The sequence below is a fragment of the Urocampus carinirostris genome, chromosome 2 (assembly GCF_059441175.1).
Source record: "Urocampus carinirostris isolate Australia breed hairy pipefish chromosome 2, RoL_Ucar_1.0, whole genome shotgun sequence".
Lineage (NCBI taxonomy): Eukaryota > Metazoa > Chordata > Actinopteri > Syngnathiformes > Syngnathidae > Urocampus > Urocampus carinirostris.
The window spans coordinates 9,839,383-9,857,400 of record NC_142350.1 but is presented as its reverse complement, the minus strand read 5'-3'; the positions used below and the strand labels follow the sequence as shown (position 1 = coordinate 9,857,400).

Below are 18,018 nucleotides of genomic sequence, written 5' to 3'. Positions count from 1 at the left end.
AGGGCATCTACCATTGAGGAGTCAAATCGACCGTCTGTTTTTCCTTCTTCACACCATTATCTTGCCAAGGCTCGCAAACCACTAAAAATGGGTCACCGACCCACTTTTGCGTCCTGACACAACAGTTAAAATACACTGCTTTAAGGCATGGAAAATATTGATTATCACAGTTTTCTTTTTCTCCAGTTTTCTGATTTTGAACTGAATGGAAGACAAAAAAGACATTGTGGGAGGTAGTTCAGGAAATAGAATATTAGCATTTTCATGAACCTGTGACGCAAATCAATACCAGACAAGCATCATCTAATGTTGACCAATAACATACAGGCTTCTTACAGAGGTAACTTGCACAGACACCACAAAGTTGTAATTTTTTTATGTTGTATAGTGGGGAAAATGCCATAAGAGCGGCTGAAGAAACATCTTATTCCACAGCATAAAGTAAAAATCTCATAAGAAGGAGTTGGCGTATGCAGATGGTCCACTGTACAAAAATTCTCTCAATTCAATTCCAACTTAATAGACGCTATAGGTCCCGATTTCTAACTTGTTCATCAATCCACCTGAGAGCTGCTGGAATTGTAAATGAAGTGGATTACGGTTTGTAATCGTCCGGGGGGGATCCGCAAAAACCCCGGAGCAAACGTGGGCGGCTCGGGCGACATCATCAGCACTTTCGGAATTGATTAGCGCTTTTCAATTCAATGGCGTTGATTTGATCAACTCGCTGGATTTAAAGACTCTCCGGCGAGCGTTCAGCAGAAAGTCAAATGGAGCTTTGTTTATCGGGATGCAAAGTCGAGAGTAAAAAAGTTAAAAGCCAAGGGTGGCGAAAACTACAAATATTTCCACGCAAGTATCACTTAGAACCGGAAAGAGAAGCAATGCTAAATGTTAATTCAACATAAGGGTGGTATGGTTACCTTGTTTAACAACAAAGTGTACTTTTATAAAATAAAGTCTAAAATTGCTAGCTTGTAGCTAGCAATAATTTCTGTGAAGTAGTAAACATCACCCCCACGGCTGACATTTCAAACAAGTTTCACTCAGAATGGAAATACAAGCAAAAAGAAGCAATGCTAAATCGTGAGCTAATCTAAGATTCACACCTAGCTTGGTAGCTACTTGCTAAACAGAACCACGAATAAATGACGGTATACAATAGGGGCAACCTATGACTCGTGAGCCATATATGGCTCTTTTTATGAATACATTCGGCTTGGAGATAAAATCTAACTACTGAACATTATTCTGTGTTCCAAAGTCAGCCTGATTTAGGTACATGCAAAACCGAAGCAACACTGACAAGTTCAGCGCTTCAGTCCAGTATATATATGATGTACATGGTACAATCTCGCCCGATTTAGGTCATTATGAAGCTGAAGAAACACTGACAAGTTCAATGGTTCAGTCCAGTAAATGTAGACCACATTCTCAACTACTGCTCACTGTTGAGCTACTTTATGATGAAAAGACACCGATCAAACTGTAAATAGATAAAAATGCCAGCAAACCAGTTAGCAATTTGATTGGGTGAGTGGTCGAGGTGGGCAGATCTCTGCACACAGCGCAATGCACTTCCTTCTTTCTCTTGCTCACTGCAGTCTGCGCCAAAGGTAAATACGCAATATCCTTGTTTTTGCAGTATTTTGTGATCTCTCATCTCATTAGCTGTACCGCTTATCCTCATTAGGGTCGCGGGGGGGGGGGGGGGGGGGGTGCTGGAGCCCATCCTAGTCATCTCCAGGCAGTGGGCAGGGGTATTTTGTGATATTTTTACAAAATAATTTGGCTCGCACCTTATATTGAAACCATTATTTAGGACAAAACTGACAGTCAAAAAAGAGACTCTTAAGTAACTGTGGGCAGGAGACAAATATTAAGTGGTGTATTTATATCGATTAGGGACACAGGCTCTGGCATTATTCCGTATTTCATAGATTTGATGTCTAAAGGGGTCTAAAAAGTTTGCCACCCCTGGTATACAATATTACTCAAAACAGGAATACGAGGATAGAGAAGCAATGCTAAATGCTAAGCTACTCTGGGATTCCCATATACAGTGGAACCTCGGTTTTCGAACGCCTTTCAGTTCGAACAAATCGGAGTCCGACCAAAAATTTTGAGAAATTCTTGCTTTGCTGTTCGGTCAAAAAATCGGAGTTCGAACGTCGGTAATGCGTGAGTGCGTACGCTAGGGTGCGATGCTTAGCGGCGTACGGGTGTAGATCGCTCTTCGCGTGACCAACTGTTATCGCGTGCAGACGTGCTTCGTTTTGCTTTCGCTTTTAATATAGGTGTACGAAGTGTTTTAGCCCCTAATTATGCCTCCGAAGAAAGTCAATGCAAGCAGCAAAGTTGCTACAGGTGAAAAAAGAAAAGTAGTGCATACAACTATTGCATTTAAGAAAGAAATAGCAAAATATGAAGGAGGTGTGCGAGTGTCTGATCTTGCCTGCGCCTTCTGCGGACCACCACAAAGGTAAGAAATCATTTTCATAATTATTTTCTTTATCCTTTTTTTTATTTTTACACGTTCATGTTAGTGTAATCTTTCGTACGGAAGATTACGATAAAGCGAACGTACGATTAACCTGGGTTAGCTTTGAGTTTACGTTAAACATTCAAGGTAAACATTCAGGGTGTTGGAACGGAGCCCAACATTGAGGGTGTTGGAACGGAGCCCCCTTTCCAATGAACCGCTCACCACTTGTTGTGGAGACCCGGATGCTAAATGACTTGTAAACGACCGTATTTTTTTTATTTTTACACGTTCATGTTAGCGTAATCTTTCGTACGGAAGATTACGATAACGCGAACGTGCGATTAGCCTGGGTTAGCTTTATGTTTGCGTTAAGCATTCAAGCTAAACATTCAGGGTGTTGGAACGGATTAAAACGATTTACATTATTTTTAATGGGAAAAATGATTTCGGTGATCGAACAAATCGGTTTTCGAACAGGGTTCTGGAACGGATTATGGTCGAGAACCGAGGTTCCACTGTACTATAGGTAGGTATTTACTTGCTAAACAGAACCAGGAATAAATGAAAGTATACAAGTATCACTTAAAACAGGAATATGAGGAAAGAGAAGCAATGCTAGACGCGAGGCTAATCTAAGAATCACACATATCCATGTACTGTAGCTATTCGATAAACAGAACTAGGAAAAAAATTAGGAGTTTTCCTTCCATTTAAAAATGAGCAATACCCGAGGAAATATTGTTTCCATGTTACCGTGACATCACAAGTTTATCAGCAACCAATCGGCAGCAGCGCGAGCGCTCTCAAAGACTGTTTTGTCTTCCCCCTCGCCAGAAAACTCGCTGAAGCATCAGATTAGCCGTCCACCTCAGGAATGTGTTTACCGCAAACCTGAATATGAAAGTTTTCACGGCGGCTTCTTGACGTCAGCAAGGGGATGCGCTAGCCGACAACGATGGAGAATTTGTTTTTTTTTTCAGTGAATACGTTGTTATCTGATGCGGAGAGCAGTTAAAGTTTTATTGCGTTTTCAAATGTTATCTGGTTGGAACAATAAGCTGGGAATCAGCCTCACGCATTTGCTAACATTTTAGCCGTATGCTAATTTGAGATATAGCTTACTTTAATTGAATGTGTAGAGACTTTATCAGTCGGTGATACAATACTGTATTTTTTTGTACTGTTTTTTATTCCCTTTGGGTCCCAAGGGATGCAGTGATGCTTAAAGGATAAGCAAAAACACGGGAACCATGGAAACAAAGCTCGCAATTACCAAGGAATGTGAAGAAGGCACACAAATCGATACCTTCGCTAAGTTGCAAGACCGTAACTAAATCCACGATCGGGAGTATTATTGGAAAAAAAAAGGAGGGAATTAAAGCAAAGTAATATCCCAAGGGCATGACTATCCTTTCAAGTGGAAGTTTTAAAATGAGTTTTAATTTGAATCCGCCATCTCCTCGTCCCTCTGCAATCACCTGCTACTCCACTCTACCAGCTCAGGTTACGTCACACTAAAAGTAAATAAAATAAATTAAATAAAACAAGGCATGCCAAAAAAGAGCCACCACGCATGACACGAATTTGCTAACTCAGCCCCTGCTCTCAATTATATTTTGCTCTTGATAATAGATCACGACCAAAAAATGCAATTCATTTTAGGAGGGTCACAACGGCTCACTTCAGCAACCTGAACCCCCCAAAAAGGTGCTATCCCAGTCCCTGCCCTCGGCAATAGTTGACCCGGGTATAGTGGATCCTGGGTACAACTGTACGTTCCATTATAGTAAGTAAGAACAGCATGCCTCCTGAAAAGAGGGCCTTCTCCTGGTCCACACTCACAGTCGTATGTGGTTGGGGATAATGGATCGTGGACTAAAGAGTGCAGTTTATTTTAGGGGGAAATAACGACAAAAAAGAGCAGCCCGGCCCAACAATAGTGCACTCTTCCAGTCCCTGCTTGCAGTAATATGTGATCAGGAATAGTGGATCGCAGCTTCACGAGTGAGGTTCACCTTTTGGTGGACAGAAGGGCAAAAAAGACCCACTAGGCTCAATAAAAATACGCTCTGATGGCCCTTGCAGTAAAATGTGAAATAATTTTCACCTGAAATGCAAAGTGGCCGCCAAGTGAAAAGTGCTAACCACGCATGCAGAACCAAATGCTGTGAGCAACATTTGGCCCAAAACGGGACATTTCTAATTACCATTATCATAAAACAAATAAAAAAAGAGCAATCAAGCTGCCCGGCTCATAAATCGTTGCTTTGCTACAGTGAGTTTTGATTACGGATTTTTTTTCTTTTTCTAATTGATATAGAAGCCTTCTGTCCTAACTGCGAAATTACATAATTGATTGTCCGAAAAATGAGTCCATGCTAAATGAAAGAAATGGAGAGAGGAAGTCATAACTTATCAATATGGATTATTTTCAATGATCTCGCGTGATCTATTACCAGTCATGTCGATTTTTGCGTACGATGCAATTTTTTATGTCTCATTTGCATGTTATGATAGTTAGCACAGCGTATGTCAGATATTCAGATAAAAAAGTCATTAAAGTATCGTGTTTTTTCAGAATTTGTTGAGATCAGGTTGACCTTGGTTTTCCAGCGAAAGAACAGATTTGTTTTTTTTTTTTTTTTTTTTTTGCTGGGCTGGGAATTATTAGTAGCAGGACAGATGAAGGTTTAAATAGCTCACTGGCAGAAGTCCCGATCACTCAAAACTCATGAAAAATCCCACCGAGGATAAAATGCTCCAATGAGGTCGGGCTGCCTTTTGATACTGGCCTGGAGTCACGCTGTTATTAGGAGCCACTCTAAAGTGGAAAATGTAAACAAACACGAGGAAGGAAACATGTCCCAGGGAAAATTAATATGTGAAAAATGAAAACATAATTACAACAGACTTTTCCATTTTCATTTTATGTATTTTAGTCTGTTCTAAGGCTCACATTGTTATTCCTTGTAATAATCAGCAAAGAACCAGAATCATGAGAATGGATGGATGGATGGATGGATGGATGGATGGATGGATGGATGGATGGATGGATGGATGGATGGATGGATGGATGAAAAATGGATGAACGTGTGGATGATTAATCGATAAAATTATGGCTGGATGAATGATTAATTGATAAAATGATGGATGGGTGGATGGATGTAGTGGTACTTGAAGCAGTGGTCAATACCATTATTATTCACAAGTTAACAAAAAGGAACTAGAATTCGAAGAACAATAAACTGTGATTGAAAATGTGTAATTCGAGGGTAAATATTTTATTGTAAAGAAAATGTCTGCAGAAAGAATGGTATTTTATATTAACTTGATATCAGTGTTTGGTATCGATGACTTTTAAATAGACAATTGTGGTGATTGGTATCGAGCTGAAAAATATAATCAGCAGGGAAGTGAACAGGAGAAACAAAGGCATTGAAAAAACAAGTTTGGTCCGTTTAGGACCTGAGTCACCCTCGAACACAAATCGCGGTTCTTGGGAGGGCCAACCCCTGCCACCACTTGCCTCCACCCGGGCACTGGTGGCACCTCTCCAAGCGACCTGGGGGCGTTCCCACCTCGCGGAGCAATCCGGTTATGAATGGGTGCATGTCTCCAAGTCCCGCCCTTTCCGCTCCGTGCTTTCACCAATCAGCGTCAACGCTGAAGCCTGCTCCGCGACGTCACGACAGTTGCAGTCGTGTCGCGATTGGAATGCGAGCGACTAACAAACGGAATTGTGGACGCTGGGAAATTGCTTACCCAGCCCGAGGAATTTCTCCTTTTCTTTGGAACCTTTCCGAGCATTCGCGTGGGGCCGCCTCCGCTTTTTTTTCCTTCGTCGAGCGGAGAACTTAAAGCGTCGCCGAGCGAGCGAGCTTTTATTATCAACGCATCGTGTCTGAGATAAGAAGAGCAATGCCCGGATTCGTCAGGTTACGCCGTTGTCGCTGAAACGTTTTCCCCCTGGTTTGTTTTGGGAAGGACCATGGAGTGATCCGACGAAGAAGAGCCAAGCACCGAGCGGTTCGGGACGAAGAACGCCGACTTGTGTTCACTAGCGGGCCAACGTTGGAGATTTCCCACCCCTGGGGGGTTGGTTGGTAAAGGGGGGGACGTTGCCGCTGTTTAACCAGAGTAAGCTACTTTTTTCCGCCCCCCCCTGGTTGAAAAGCTCTGAATGAGAGTGCCGCGGAGGGGTTCGCGGGCCACCGGGTTCGGGCGGCACGCTGGAAGTGTTACGACGGCAGAGGAACGTCTTTCGGACGGATTAAAAGCGATATCTCGTCCGTTGTGTTGAGCTCATCCAATGTAGTCCCCCAAAAGTCATTCAAAGACGTTTTCAACCAGTTTCCGCTGGGTGAGAAGTGGAAGCCGCTGTCCAAATCGCCCACATGCCCTGGATCAGTCGCTGGCTTTGGGAACCGAATACGCAGGAGGGTTGGGGATCCTTGGAGGAGGCAGCCGGAGGATGGAGCCGTGTAGCCGGCGCTGCTGAGACCCGAAGCCGGTCGCCGTCGTCCTCCCCGAGCCGGACCCATGCAGGCCAAAAAGCGCTACTTGATCCTGCTGTCAGCCGGCGCTTGCCTGGCGCTTCTTTACCTGGGAGCAGTACCGCTGCAGACGGCGAGCAGGCGCCGGCACGACGGTAAGCGTCGCGGGTACCGACCTTTCCGCCCCTGGCCTCACCTTTCGGACCGCTTACACTCCTTTGCCCCGGGGGACGCCGAGGACTATAGCGTGCACACGTCCACTAAAAACGACCGGGACTCCAACGCCAGCGTTTACAAAGGCAAGCGGTGCCGAATGGAATCATGTTTCGACTTTTCCCGCTGTCGCAAAAACGGCTTCAAAGTTTACGTGTACCCGCAGCAAAAAGGAGAGAAGATATCAGAAAGTTATCAGGACATTTTGTCCACTATCGAGGGGTCAAGGTTCTACACCTCGGACCCGAGTCAGGCGTGTTTGTTCGTGCTGAGCTTGGACACCTTGGACCGCGACCAGCTGTCTCCACAGTATGTCCACAACCTGAAGACCAAGATCCAGAACTTGCCTCTGTGGAACGATGGCAGGAACCATCTGATATTTAATTTATATTCCGGGACGTGGCCGGACTACACGGAAGACTTGGGCTTTGACATGGGCCAGGCCATGTTGGCCAAGGCCAGCATCGGCATGGAGAACTTCAGATCCAACTTTGACATCTCCATTCCCCTCTACACTAGGGACCATCCCAAATCGGGAGGGGAGAAGGGCTTTCTCAAGTACAACAATATCCCGCCTAATAGAAAGTACATGCTGGTTTTTAAGGGGAAGCGCTACCTGACCGGTATCGGGTCGGACACCAGGAATGCCTTACACCACGTCCACAATGCTGAGGATGTTGTGCTGCTCACCACCTGCAAGCACGGAAAAGACTGGCAGAAGCACAAAGACGGCCGTTGCGATAAGGACAACGCCGAGTATGATAGGTAAGCCCCACCAAATTATTTTCCGGTCTTTTTTTTAAACAAAATATAAGATATTTTCAAGTCTTAAGTTTATCCTTTAATAGTTAGATGAAAAGATGTAGTGGGGTACAGAGAAAACAGGTGAGGAAAAACAACATCTAGTCAGGAAGTTGAAAAAAAAAGAAAATGTTAAATATATACATCTTCTCCAAGTGAAATGTGTATCTAGCTTTTTTTCATCTAATCAAGATTGGTAAGTCGAGCTGCGTGACTCCAACAGATTCTCTTTCTGTCTAAATAATATCCAGTCTTGGACAAATCACACGCAAGTGAGAGCTTTCTAACAATATGTATTGAGGTATAGAGAAAACGGGTGAGTAAAAACATCCAAGTCTAGTTGGGAAACTGCCAAAAAAAAAGTACATTATAAAATGTATATATTTTCTCCAAGTGAAATTTGTGTTTTTATTTTTTTATTTTATCGCATTTAATTTTTTCTCATCACTTTTTAACTCCTCTATAGTATTGTGAGAAAATAGAGGAAATATAAGTAAACATTAAATAATATTACAATTTTATTATACATTTTTTAAATGTAAATAATATTAGGAAAAGCAAACCTTGTAAAATAAGCGGCTCCATAAAATATCAATAGGCGAAGCCTATTTTTGCTAATATATATTTATTTTTATTTTCATTGTTTTCTAGTTTTGGGCAGTAGGCACAAATAAATTAATATATAAATCAATAGTCATATAAAGAAGTCCCTTTTAAAAAGATAATTGTGTTTTCTTGTTCTCCTTTTTTAGTTTTGAGCTGTAGGCACACTACGAAATATGGAAAACTGTTTTGAAATAAAATAGTACATAAATAAAAATATAAGACCCTTTAAGTTATATCACTATTTCTACAAGTAGTCTCATTCTGTATACAATATATGTATATAGACGTGTATCAATTTTTCTGTCTCTTTTTTTATAGTTTTGAGCTCAGGCAAAAAATCTGCAAAATATCTAGTGTAAAAGATGGGGAAAATGTTATAAATTATGATTATTTCATGTATACAAATATATATATATATAAAATTTTCTATTCCTCTTTTTTTGCATATAATTTTCCAGATTTTTTTTTTTTTTTTAACATTTGTTTATCCTTTTTGGGGGGGGCGGGCTAGGTTGAGCGTTGTGCACTGCAAAAAAAGTTCAATAAAATTGTACTACCAAATTAGTAAAAAAGGGAAACAATACAGTCATGAAAGATTAAAAAAAAATAATTAGAATGTGCAACTATTTTCTACCAACAAAAATACATTTTGTAAAGCCCCCAGATGACCCTACTTCAATCCCCACCTCCAGTCCTGCAGTAATTTTTATTGAATTAATTCTTCCATCAATTTAAATAACACTTCCAAATCTAGTTGTAATGGTGGGACTTGTAAGTTTCACCAGTAGCAGGTGATGGCATTTCTAGTCAATTAGCCCTACACCCTCCCCCACTTTTCTCCCTGGATTAGTATTTTCACTTGTCTACTTGGTGCTAATATGTTAAAGTCACTTGTGAAATTATTTAGTGCAGATAAATACACCTCAATACTGTGTCGTTTTAGCTGTTTCGTGTCATCTTTTCCAGTCGGGCCCTCGGGGTTAGTTGACTCATTTAGTGATAATGGTTCTTGCCTACAGCTGGTGTATTTTACATGCTTTTCTGCAGAAGTTATGTGATGCGCTATGCTTCGTCATGCCACTGCCCCAAAGAACGTAGTTTATCAAGCAGGTGATCCTTCTCCACGGGTAAACTCAGGCATGTGCTAACAGCACTAGTCGTGCCCCAGGAGCAAATATTTCCAAAGCGTTTGAGATTTCATTTCTGCAAAAGAAATCGATTCTGAGCGGGGCCCAAGCTGTAACCGGTGAAAGTTTCAAGTCAGCGCGACAGGAAAATCATGCCTGGACACGCCAGGTTTGGAAAATAGTTTAGTCATGTTCCTAGCCAGCCGAGATGTGGCCAATGGCGCCCAAATTATTGTATCTAAATTAGCTACTGCTACCCATTTCTTTTCATTTCCTGTGGTTGTTCAGCTAGTCGCACATCACAAAGTTTGGTTTAACCCTTCTTTGGTATATGCAACAAAACGGACAACAGCACTTTAAAAAACAAATAAAATAACGCACTCGTGCTTAATTAGCTTGCATCTGCAAATAAACTAGTCAAATCATCAAACTTGTAACTTGTAACAGGCAGGAAAACGTTTAGGGGCAGAGCAATGAGGTTTCCACTTATATGTAGGAAAACCCTTGGAGAAATACTGCTTTTTTAATGATTAAAATTATGCAACTTTACATTTTGACTAAAATCAATATTTTCGATATATTGTTGTGGACCACTGAGATACAAGAGGAGTCAGTTTTGAGTTTGGGTAGCTCAGTTATTGCCATGTAGCGGGGGACAGAAACCTGTAGTAATTGAAACTTATGCATTCCGAACCCCCGGTGCCCACGATTAAAACATTGAATCTGAAAAACAGTATATAGTAAGCCCAACTTGTGTGTAATGTACATGCGTATGATTTTAAATAACATTTTAAATGATTACACTTTTAAAGGAAATATTTCATTCATCATATTCATATTTTATTCATATTCAGTGTGACATGAGTTTAGCTGGTTGAGTGGAGTAGCTGGTGGACGCAGCGGGGGGAGAAAATGGCGGATTAAAATGAAAACTGATTTTAATAAGATTGTCATGCCTTTAGAAGATTCCTTTGCCTTAAGAGTTTCCTTATTTTTAATAGTAGTCCAGATCATTGATTAGTTATGTTACCTAGCTAGAGTACTGATTTGTGTGTCCTCTGTATTTATTTATAATCACAAGTTTCTTTTCTATGATTATTATGTTTTATGTTTCTGCTTCTCTCTTTAGCATCAAGGCAAGCCTTGAGACAAAAAACAGTATTGTATCCTTGATTCTTGAAGTCTTCACGAAGAACAAGAGATTCTAAACTGAATAAGAAAAAAAGTAATAGTGGGAGGGAGTTCATCTAATTCCATATCAGAATTTTCATGAGGCTGTGGCGCGAATCAATGGCAGACCAGCATTTTACATTTAATTGACCAATAGCAAAGAGGCATCTAATAGACATAATTTGCCATATGCATGAAAACTGCTAAGTTAGATTTTTTTTGTTTTTGTAACATTTTTTTTGTAGTTGTTCGCAAAGTGGGGAAATTGCTGTGAAAAGGAGCCCCGGAAAATCGTATTCCACTTTGTAAAGTAAAAATGTTGTAAGGCGCGGTCACCGTATCAGGGTGGTCTACAGTATCAAGTATTTGTAAGAGGCGTCAATTAGGGCGTTGTTTGTTTTTATGCTGGCCAATTACCATGGAATCTAATGTCGAAGTCTGGCGGTCCAGTAAATAGCACACCAAATTTGCCAAACGAACACATATGGAAGAACGAGACAAACGTTTACTGTATGAAAATTCTGAGTCTATAAAAGCAAATGGGACTATCCCATTCCAGGAAATGAATTTCTGTTACTTTTTCTTTCGATTTGCTCATGCTCGTATTACGAGTGCGTTTGGCAGGTTAAGGATAAGCGCGCTGCTGCGTTTGCCACCTCGTGCCGCCTGAAGCAAGGTGCTGTAAATGACTCCCTGAACTCGAACTGAACTTTAAAACCCGCTATTCTGTCGAGCATACGGAAAAAAAGCTGCTAACACAAAGCGCACGAGTAAGCGCTCGTCACGCCATACGTCATCCTTTCCTCAAACAATCACGGATCAGCACCATTTTCCGTATTATTTTTCCTTTGGAAACTGTAATGGGGAAAAAAAGTTAGCCGTCATTCTGCTTGTTTCAGTTGTTTTAGATTAGCTAGCTACACTAGGTAATTGTTTGATTCATTATTGTAAAAGATGAATGAATCTTTGAGTATCTTTGTCTAAATCGCACCATTTTATTTATTGCATCGGGTGGTAGATGTGTTTATCGAGCCCGTTTCTCATCGTATTTGCAGCTTTAGCATCCAGTCTCACTGCTGTTTCCTTTTAAAACTGAGTAAATCCAGTTTTGCTTTGATAGTTTCTTCCAGGCAGTTGTGTTTGCTTTTCTTGAAGATCTGTGATTTCCCACACTTGTTTCAGGAATTTTTGAGTTGCTTGGGGTTTGATTTTATTAGCCCAACTTGATATTTGAAATTCTTTTCGGACATTCTGTGTGAATGCTGAATCTTTTTTTATTCAGAGGGGAAAAAATGCTGTAAAATAGCAGTGTTTTTTTTCTTGTCACGATGTTGTAATGGAGCATTATGGGTATGGAATGTGTTCAGCCAAAATGACAATGTACAACTATTGACCAATCACGCACGCTTCCAAGACAGGAAAAAGCAGAGACAACATGGTGCCCTGAATAAAAATTGTGTGATGATGAGTACAAATCAAACGCCTTTTCCTAGGTCATCAAAGATGCTCTCCCTTTGGCGTTTTGGGTTATATTGTCGTATCATCCAATGTTGAAGAAATGTGGTCGGCGGTATTTGTTGACTGATCACTCATTGCTCATATATTGCAATTTAACACTGCGAAACAGGGGTCACAAAACTATGGCCCATGGGCTTTGTCAGACCCACCAACAGATTTAATTCGGCCCACGAGGATTTTTTTAGGTAACACAAAATTTCATGTATATACGTAAAATTAAAGTCATTTTTATTCTTTCTTTGTGGCCTGGTATAAAATGACCGTCTGCCCAGTACCGGGCCGCAGCCTGGTGGTTGCCGACCACTAATTTATCCTCCATCCATTATCTGCACCGCTTATCCTCAGTAGTGTCGCCGGGGTGCTGGATTCCATCTTCGGGCAGTGGGCAGAGGACACCCTGAACTGGGTGCCGGCCAGTCGCAGGGCACACAGAGACAGACAACTCACATGCTCATTCAAATCTTGGGACAATTTAGAAAGGCCAATCAACCTGAAATGCATGTTTTTGGAATGTGGGAGAAAACCAGTGTGCCCGGAGGACGAAGAGAACATGTAAACTCTGCACAGGAAGGCTGGTAGCTGGATTTGATCCCATGACCTCAGAACTGTGCCGCGTACGCGCTAACCACTCATCCAACCGCCCCACCCCTAATTTGTCCTATTAAATAAAAGTAAAATACTATTTTATCTATACGATATATATACTTGAAAAAAATTGGCACACCCGCTGAAGGTCTTGGTTGATCAACACAGCGCTAGCAGACAACACAAGGCTGACATTCAAGCATCTGCAACATTCCCTCTCAAAATCATGTTAGGCCGAGATAAGTGTTGCTTCCTCCACTTGGCCCACCTTTGAGGCCCTCCAGGAGAAAATGTCAACCCTTGCTTGGATGCGGCATGCACGCCAACGTGGCGAAGAGCCCAATCAAACACGCTAGCGCTATTATTTTGACAAAGACGAGCAAAGGGAGAGAAAAAGTGCCAACGTGCGAGAGGAGTTCCCCCGAGCGAGCCAAGACATTTTTGCTGATGAAACCGCCGTAATAAAAGAGAGATTTGGTTTGTGTTCCTCTCGTTGCCGCCTAATGGGAACAAATTCGACGCTAAGCTTTTTTTTATTGCAGCACACGCTAACTGCAGAAAACTGCAATGTCACAAATCTCAATTTTTATTCACTTTCCTTGTCCCCTTTGTGACCTTGGCAGTGGCACACGTTCAAGTACTGCAAAATAAGAGCCTGTTAGATTTTCATGCAGGGGATCTTTCGCAAAAACCCTAGAACTAAGCTAGATGATACTTACACCGTAATCTACAACTTTTGAAGCCAACAAATAAATACGTACAGGTCACACTAACTGCTAAGCGAACCTAAGATTACATCGGTTAGTATGGCCTCCATATGCATGTTAAGATTACAAGCATCCTCTCAAACATCAAGACATCCTAAAGGCTACTTACACTCCAATCAGCTAGCTAACATTAAGTTTTGCTTGTTACTATTGTAGCTAAAAGCATTGGGGACCTGCTTCTCAGTCGGTGACCATCACAGCAAATAGGCTACAATAATAATTTATGATATTGACAACACATTTGGGTCATGCTAATTGCTAACTTAAGACTATAAGGTTTAGCATGGATGCTCTTGTGCCTGTTTCCTGTCAAAGAAGATTGCCAGAGTCCTTTCAAACATCAAGACAACCTCAATGTTGCTTACACTCCAGTTCGCTAGCTAAAATAAAGTTTTGCTAGGTACTTGCTACAGTAACCGACACGGCAATCAAGCGACAACCCTGACAAATAATTTATAATGTTGACAAAGACACACATTGAGGTCATGCTAATTGCTAAGCTATTACGACTAATTTAATTTGGAACTGAGTGCATGAGGACAAGGGACTTCAGGCAATTTGTGTTATTGGACTCGAGATCACAAAATATGTATATAGGCTTTCAAAAAATATTGATAAATCAATTTAGCTTTGCTTCAATACAAGAGAAGTAGAAAACCGTATTATATTCATTAAGAAAAAAAACATTTGTAGGATTTTTTAAAGCAAAAATTATATCATGGTTGATATTCTATAGTACAGAAAGCATATGGAGTTTACATTATGCCTCTTATCATTTATTTATTGTAAGACGGTAAACAAAAAAATAGATTTCCCATGAAGCTCAAACACAAAAGAAGTATGCTAACGTACTGCCTGCTACTTAAGGAGACCCAGCTTATAATTTAAGTGCAGAATTAATTCTCCCTTATCAGGAAATCATTATGAAAACAAAACAAAAACAGGGCACTGTGTTAACATTATTGCAAAACTCCACTTGTAATGACATAAATATAACATGTTTCCAACAGCGTTATTACACATTTCACTTCAACATAGCCTGACTGCGTGCCACTGGCAATAAACAAGACCCTAGTTCCAAAAAAGATCACAGGATGTCATGGTTGCAAAGGTCAACATATACATTTTCTCTTAGAAATTGGGTCATTGGCTTTTCTGAGGTTTTGTGATTCAATGATTTGAACCTTGTTAACCACTTGTAAGCCCCGACAGAAAATATGACCTCAGACATACACGTTTCACTTTAATGTAACCTGTGAGTTGCTTGGCTACTTTGCCTGCCTGATTTCCAGACATCCGAACGGCGACGGCGCTACATCCACAGCCGTTTAATCAGAGCCACTTTTTCCTACATTTCACTTTTCGGGCCATGTATAGAGAACGGCGGGTTGCAGCATTCCTTAAAACAGCTGTGTGCAAGGAGGGACTTGTAATTAATGTCCACCGATACCATGAAGTAGGAACATATGTCTTTGTATGAGGAATAATGAACACGTGTAGACACGTAATTACAGTCTAAGCCTCTAGACATTTTAAAGGGTTGAATATAATCGTTTGAAGGAAATGCTGAGTCCTAACACACGTTATGCATCATCAACAACATTCGAACTGAAAACATTTCTCGCATTCCTTTACATGAGCCGATATTTAGACTAGCTTCAAGTCTGATAGATTCTACTGGAAAGCAAACCCGGTTAAAGGTCAGGGAATGCTTTTATGATCAAGCGCGTGTCTTGACAGCAAAAAGCTCGCAATCCTACAAATCTTCAGCATGTGTTTAGAGTTACGCTACACCGGAGCTACAGGCGAATATATGAGCTCAAACTGTATATAGTTCGAGCGCCCCAGTCAACAACTAACAGCTGTTTGGACACGTGCGAGCATTCTGGAGACAGCGCGGCGTTGGCCTGTTAGACGCTCTAAAATCAATTTGGCTAAGAGGGCTGCGTCAGTGTTTTTGCAAACAAATTAATTTATAATAAGTCACAACGGGAAGCATTAGTTGATGCAATCCAAATGATATGGGGAAATGTACAAGATGGCTAAAACTATTGAGACATGTGTTGGTAACTGCCCAAAACGGTGATCTTTTAGGGATGCACCCAATTTTTTGCATCAAAAGGTTTCCGCCCCAAAATAACCAAAAGGGAATTTTCAATTTCATCTGAAAAAAAAATTGACCATAACAATAAGACTTTCGAAAGAACAATGCTGTGATGGCAAGTGAGGCGAGCCATGTGAAGCTAGCTTTCCCTCAGGGGGGATTATGAGCACAATGCACAATTGATTATAAAACTTTAATTTGCTTCGTTGCTTTAATCGCCTCCTTTTTCTTAATAATTATCCTGATTGTTATTTGATTCTGGCCATATTTCTTGGCGAGGGTAATGATGTGTGTGCTTTTTTCATATTCATTCATCAACCCAAAGTTTGTTTCCATGGTCATCATGCTTTTGCGTTTAGTATCACTGCAAGTCTTAGGACCCATATTTATTAAATAAAGTGTTGTATCACTAACTTGCAAAGTCTTTACCAGGCACAAAAGGTTTTGAACTGAAAGAATAAAAAGGCATCGTGGGGTGTAGGTCAATGAATAGCATACAGACGCTGCCCGACATACAGACGAGTTAGGTTCCGGACGATAGTTAGTAAGTTGAATTTGTTCGTAAGTTGTTTTAGTGCTATATTTTGTATGTTAATGGTTTATATAAGTATGTTTAAGGCTTGCATAAGTAACTTGTATTGTTTTTTACAAAATTAACATTTCATAAATTAATATGCTCTATAAACATAAATAAAGTTAAGTGTTACTTACTTTTGGAAGATGTTCTTCCAGAGGTCCTCCCCCGTGGTAAAAAGTGGTGGAAAAAAAGGATTCCGACCATTTTCCTAATCGTATTAAGCTTTCTTATCCCACTTTCATTACTTTGCACTTTACATATTGATTGGATGCACGAGATATTAAACAATAAAAACGTCAAGCGCGCTCGGGATACAGTACATGTTGTTATGATAACACACGAACCAGGAAGTAGAAGCCGGATTTCTTCGTGAGTGTGGATGCTGGGTGACCTCTCACCGCTCCACGCGGCGCAAAGAAGCACTCCAGCACTGTCCTCTACTCGGATAAATGTGTATACAATACAAAATCTAACTTCGAGCAATGTCCGGATATTTTTCGACATCTTGAAAAAATGATCGTATCTGCAGGAATCCGTTAGCCGAATGTTTGTAAGTCGGGGAGCGTCTGTATCTGCATTTTTATGATGCCATGAATCAAACCAATAGCCGAACAGCAGTTTATATGAGATCGTCCAATTGCAGACAGGGATCTTAGAGGCGTAACTCCACATACATACGAACACCTCAAGAGGTTGAATTTCATAAATATTTGGGTACGTAAAAATATTTTTGTTGTTGATGTTGTAAGGTCGGGAAAATACCACAACGAGGAGATAAAAAGCCATTGTATTGCACATCATAACATGAGAACATCGTAAGGTAGGCATGCCGTAACCCAAGGGGCTCCTCTATGTAAAATGTATTAATACATTTAAATAAAATTTAGTTTTACTAGAGTTTTTTTATTTTTACACTGCAGTGTGCCTCAAGAAATCTTCCAGATGAAAAAGTGTGCCCTGGTTCAAAAAAAGTTGAGAAACCGAACACTTGCAGATTCAGAGAGAAGGGAGTCACTCATGTTTGTTTTTCCCGTTGTCAGATTAATAAATGATGAATATTTCATGATTGCCTGGCCTCCCTTAGATAACGCATCATCTTCTGACAGAGAATGTAAATGATGCACCGTATAATTAGTCTGAGCATGTCGCATGAAGCTTAATTAGGACTCTTTGATATTCTGGTGTGTTTGTTTACCCGAGAAATGCCCAAACCGTCGGCAAGGTATAACAAAAAAAGTGCTTACTGTGCCCATTTGATTGTATGGTGTAATGTTTTTGTTTGTCTTTTTTAAGTACAAATAACTTGTGTGCTGTCAAATTAGAATTTTTAACAAATCTTGCACAACTGTATTGATTAGGTATCCGATCCACTTTACATTATACTTTTGCGCCATTATGAGGATGGTTTACAAACTGCATTTACCTTCCATTTCGGTCCAACAGAAACCATAGATTTTGCCATTATCAAAATATTTTGAAAAGGTACCAGGGAGCCACTAGGGAGTGCTATAGATTGCGTATGGCTCCAGAGCAATTTTATGGGAGGGTAGGTACAACTACGTTGGCTATGGA

General features: G+C 40.7%; 1 protein-coding gene across 1 annotated transcript in view; it reads left to right on the top strand.

The window, feature by feature from the left end:
* Positions 1 to 6,161: 6,161 nt before the first annotated feature.
* ext1b (exostosin glycosyltransferase 1b) overlaps positions 6,162 to 18,018 on the top strand; it is a 92,985-nt gene continuing 81,128 nt past the window's right edge. The window contains exon 1 of the mRNA XM_088328848.1: positions 6,162 to 7,956. Coding sequence (XP_088184974.1) covers positions 7,025 to 7,956 — 932 coding nt within the window. The 5' untranslated portion in view covers positions 6,162 to 7,024. The remainder of the gene's footprint in view (positions 7,957 to 18,018) is intronic.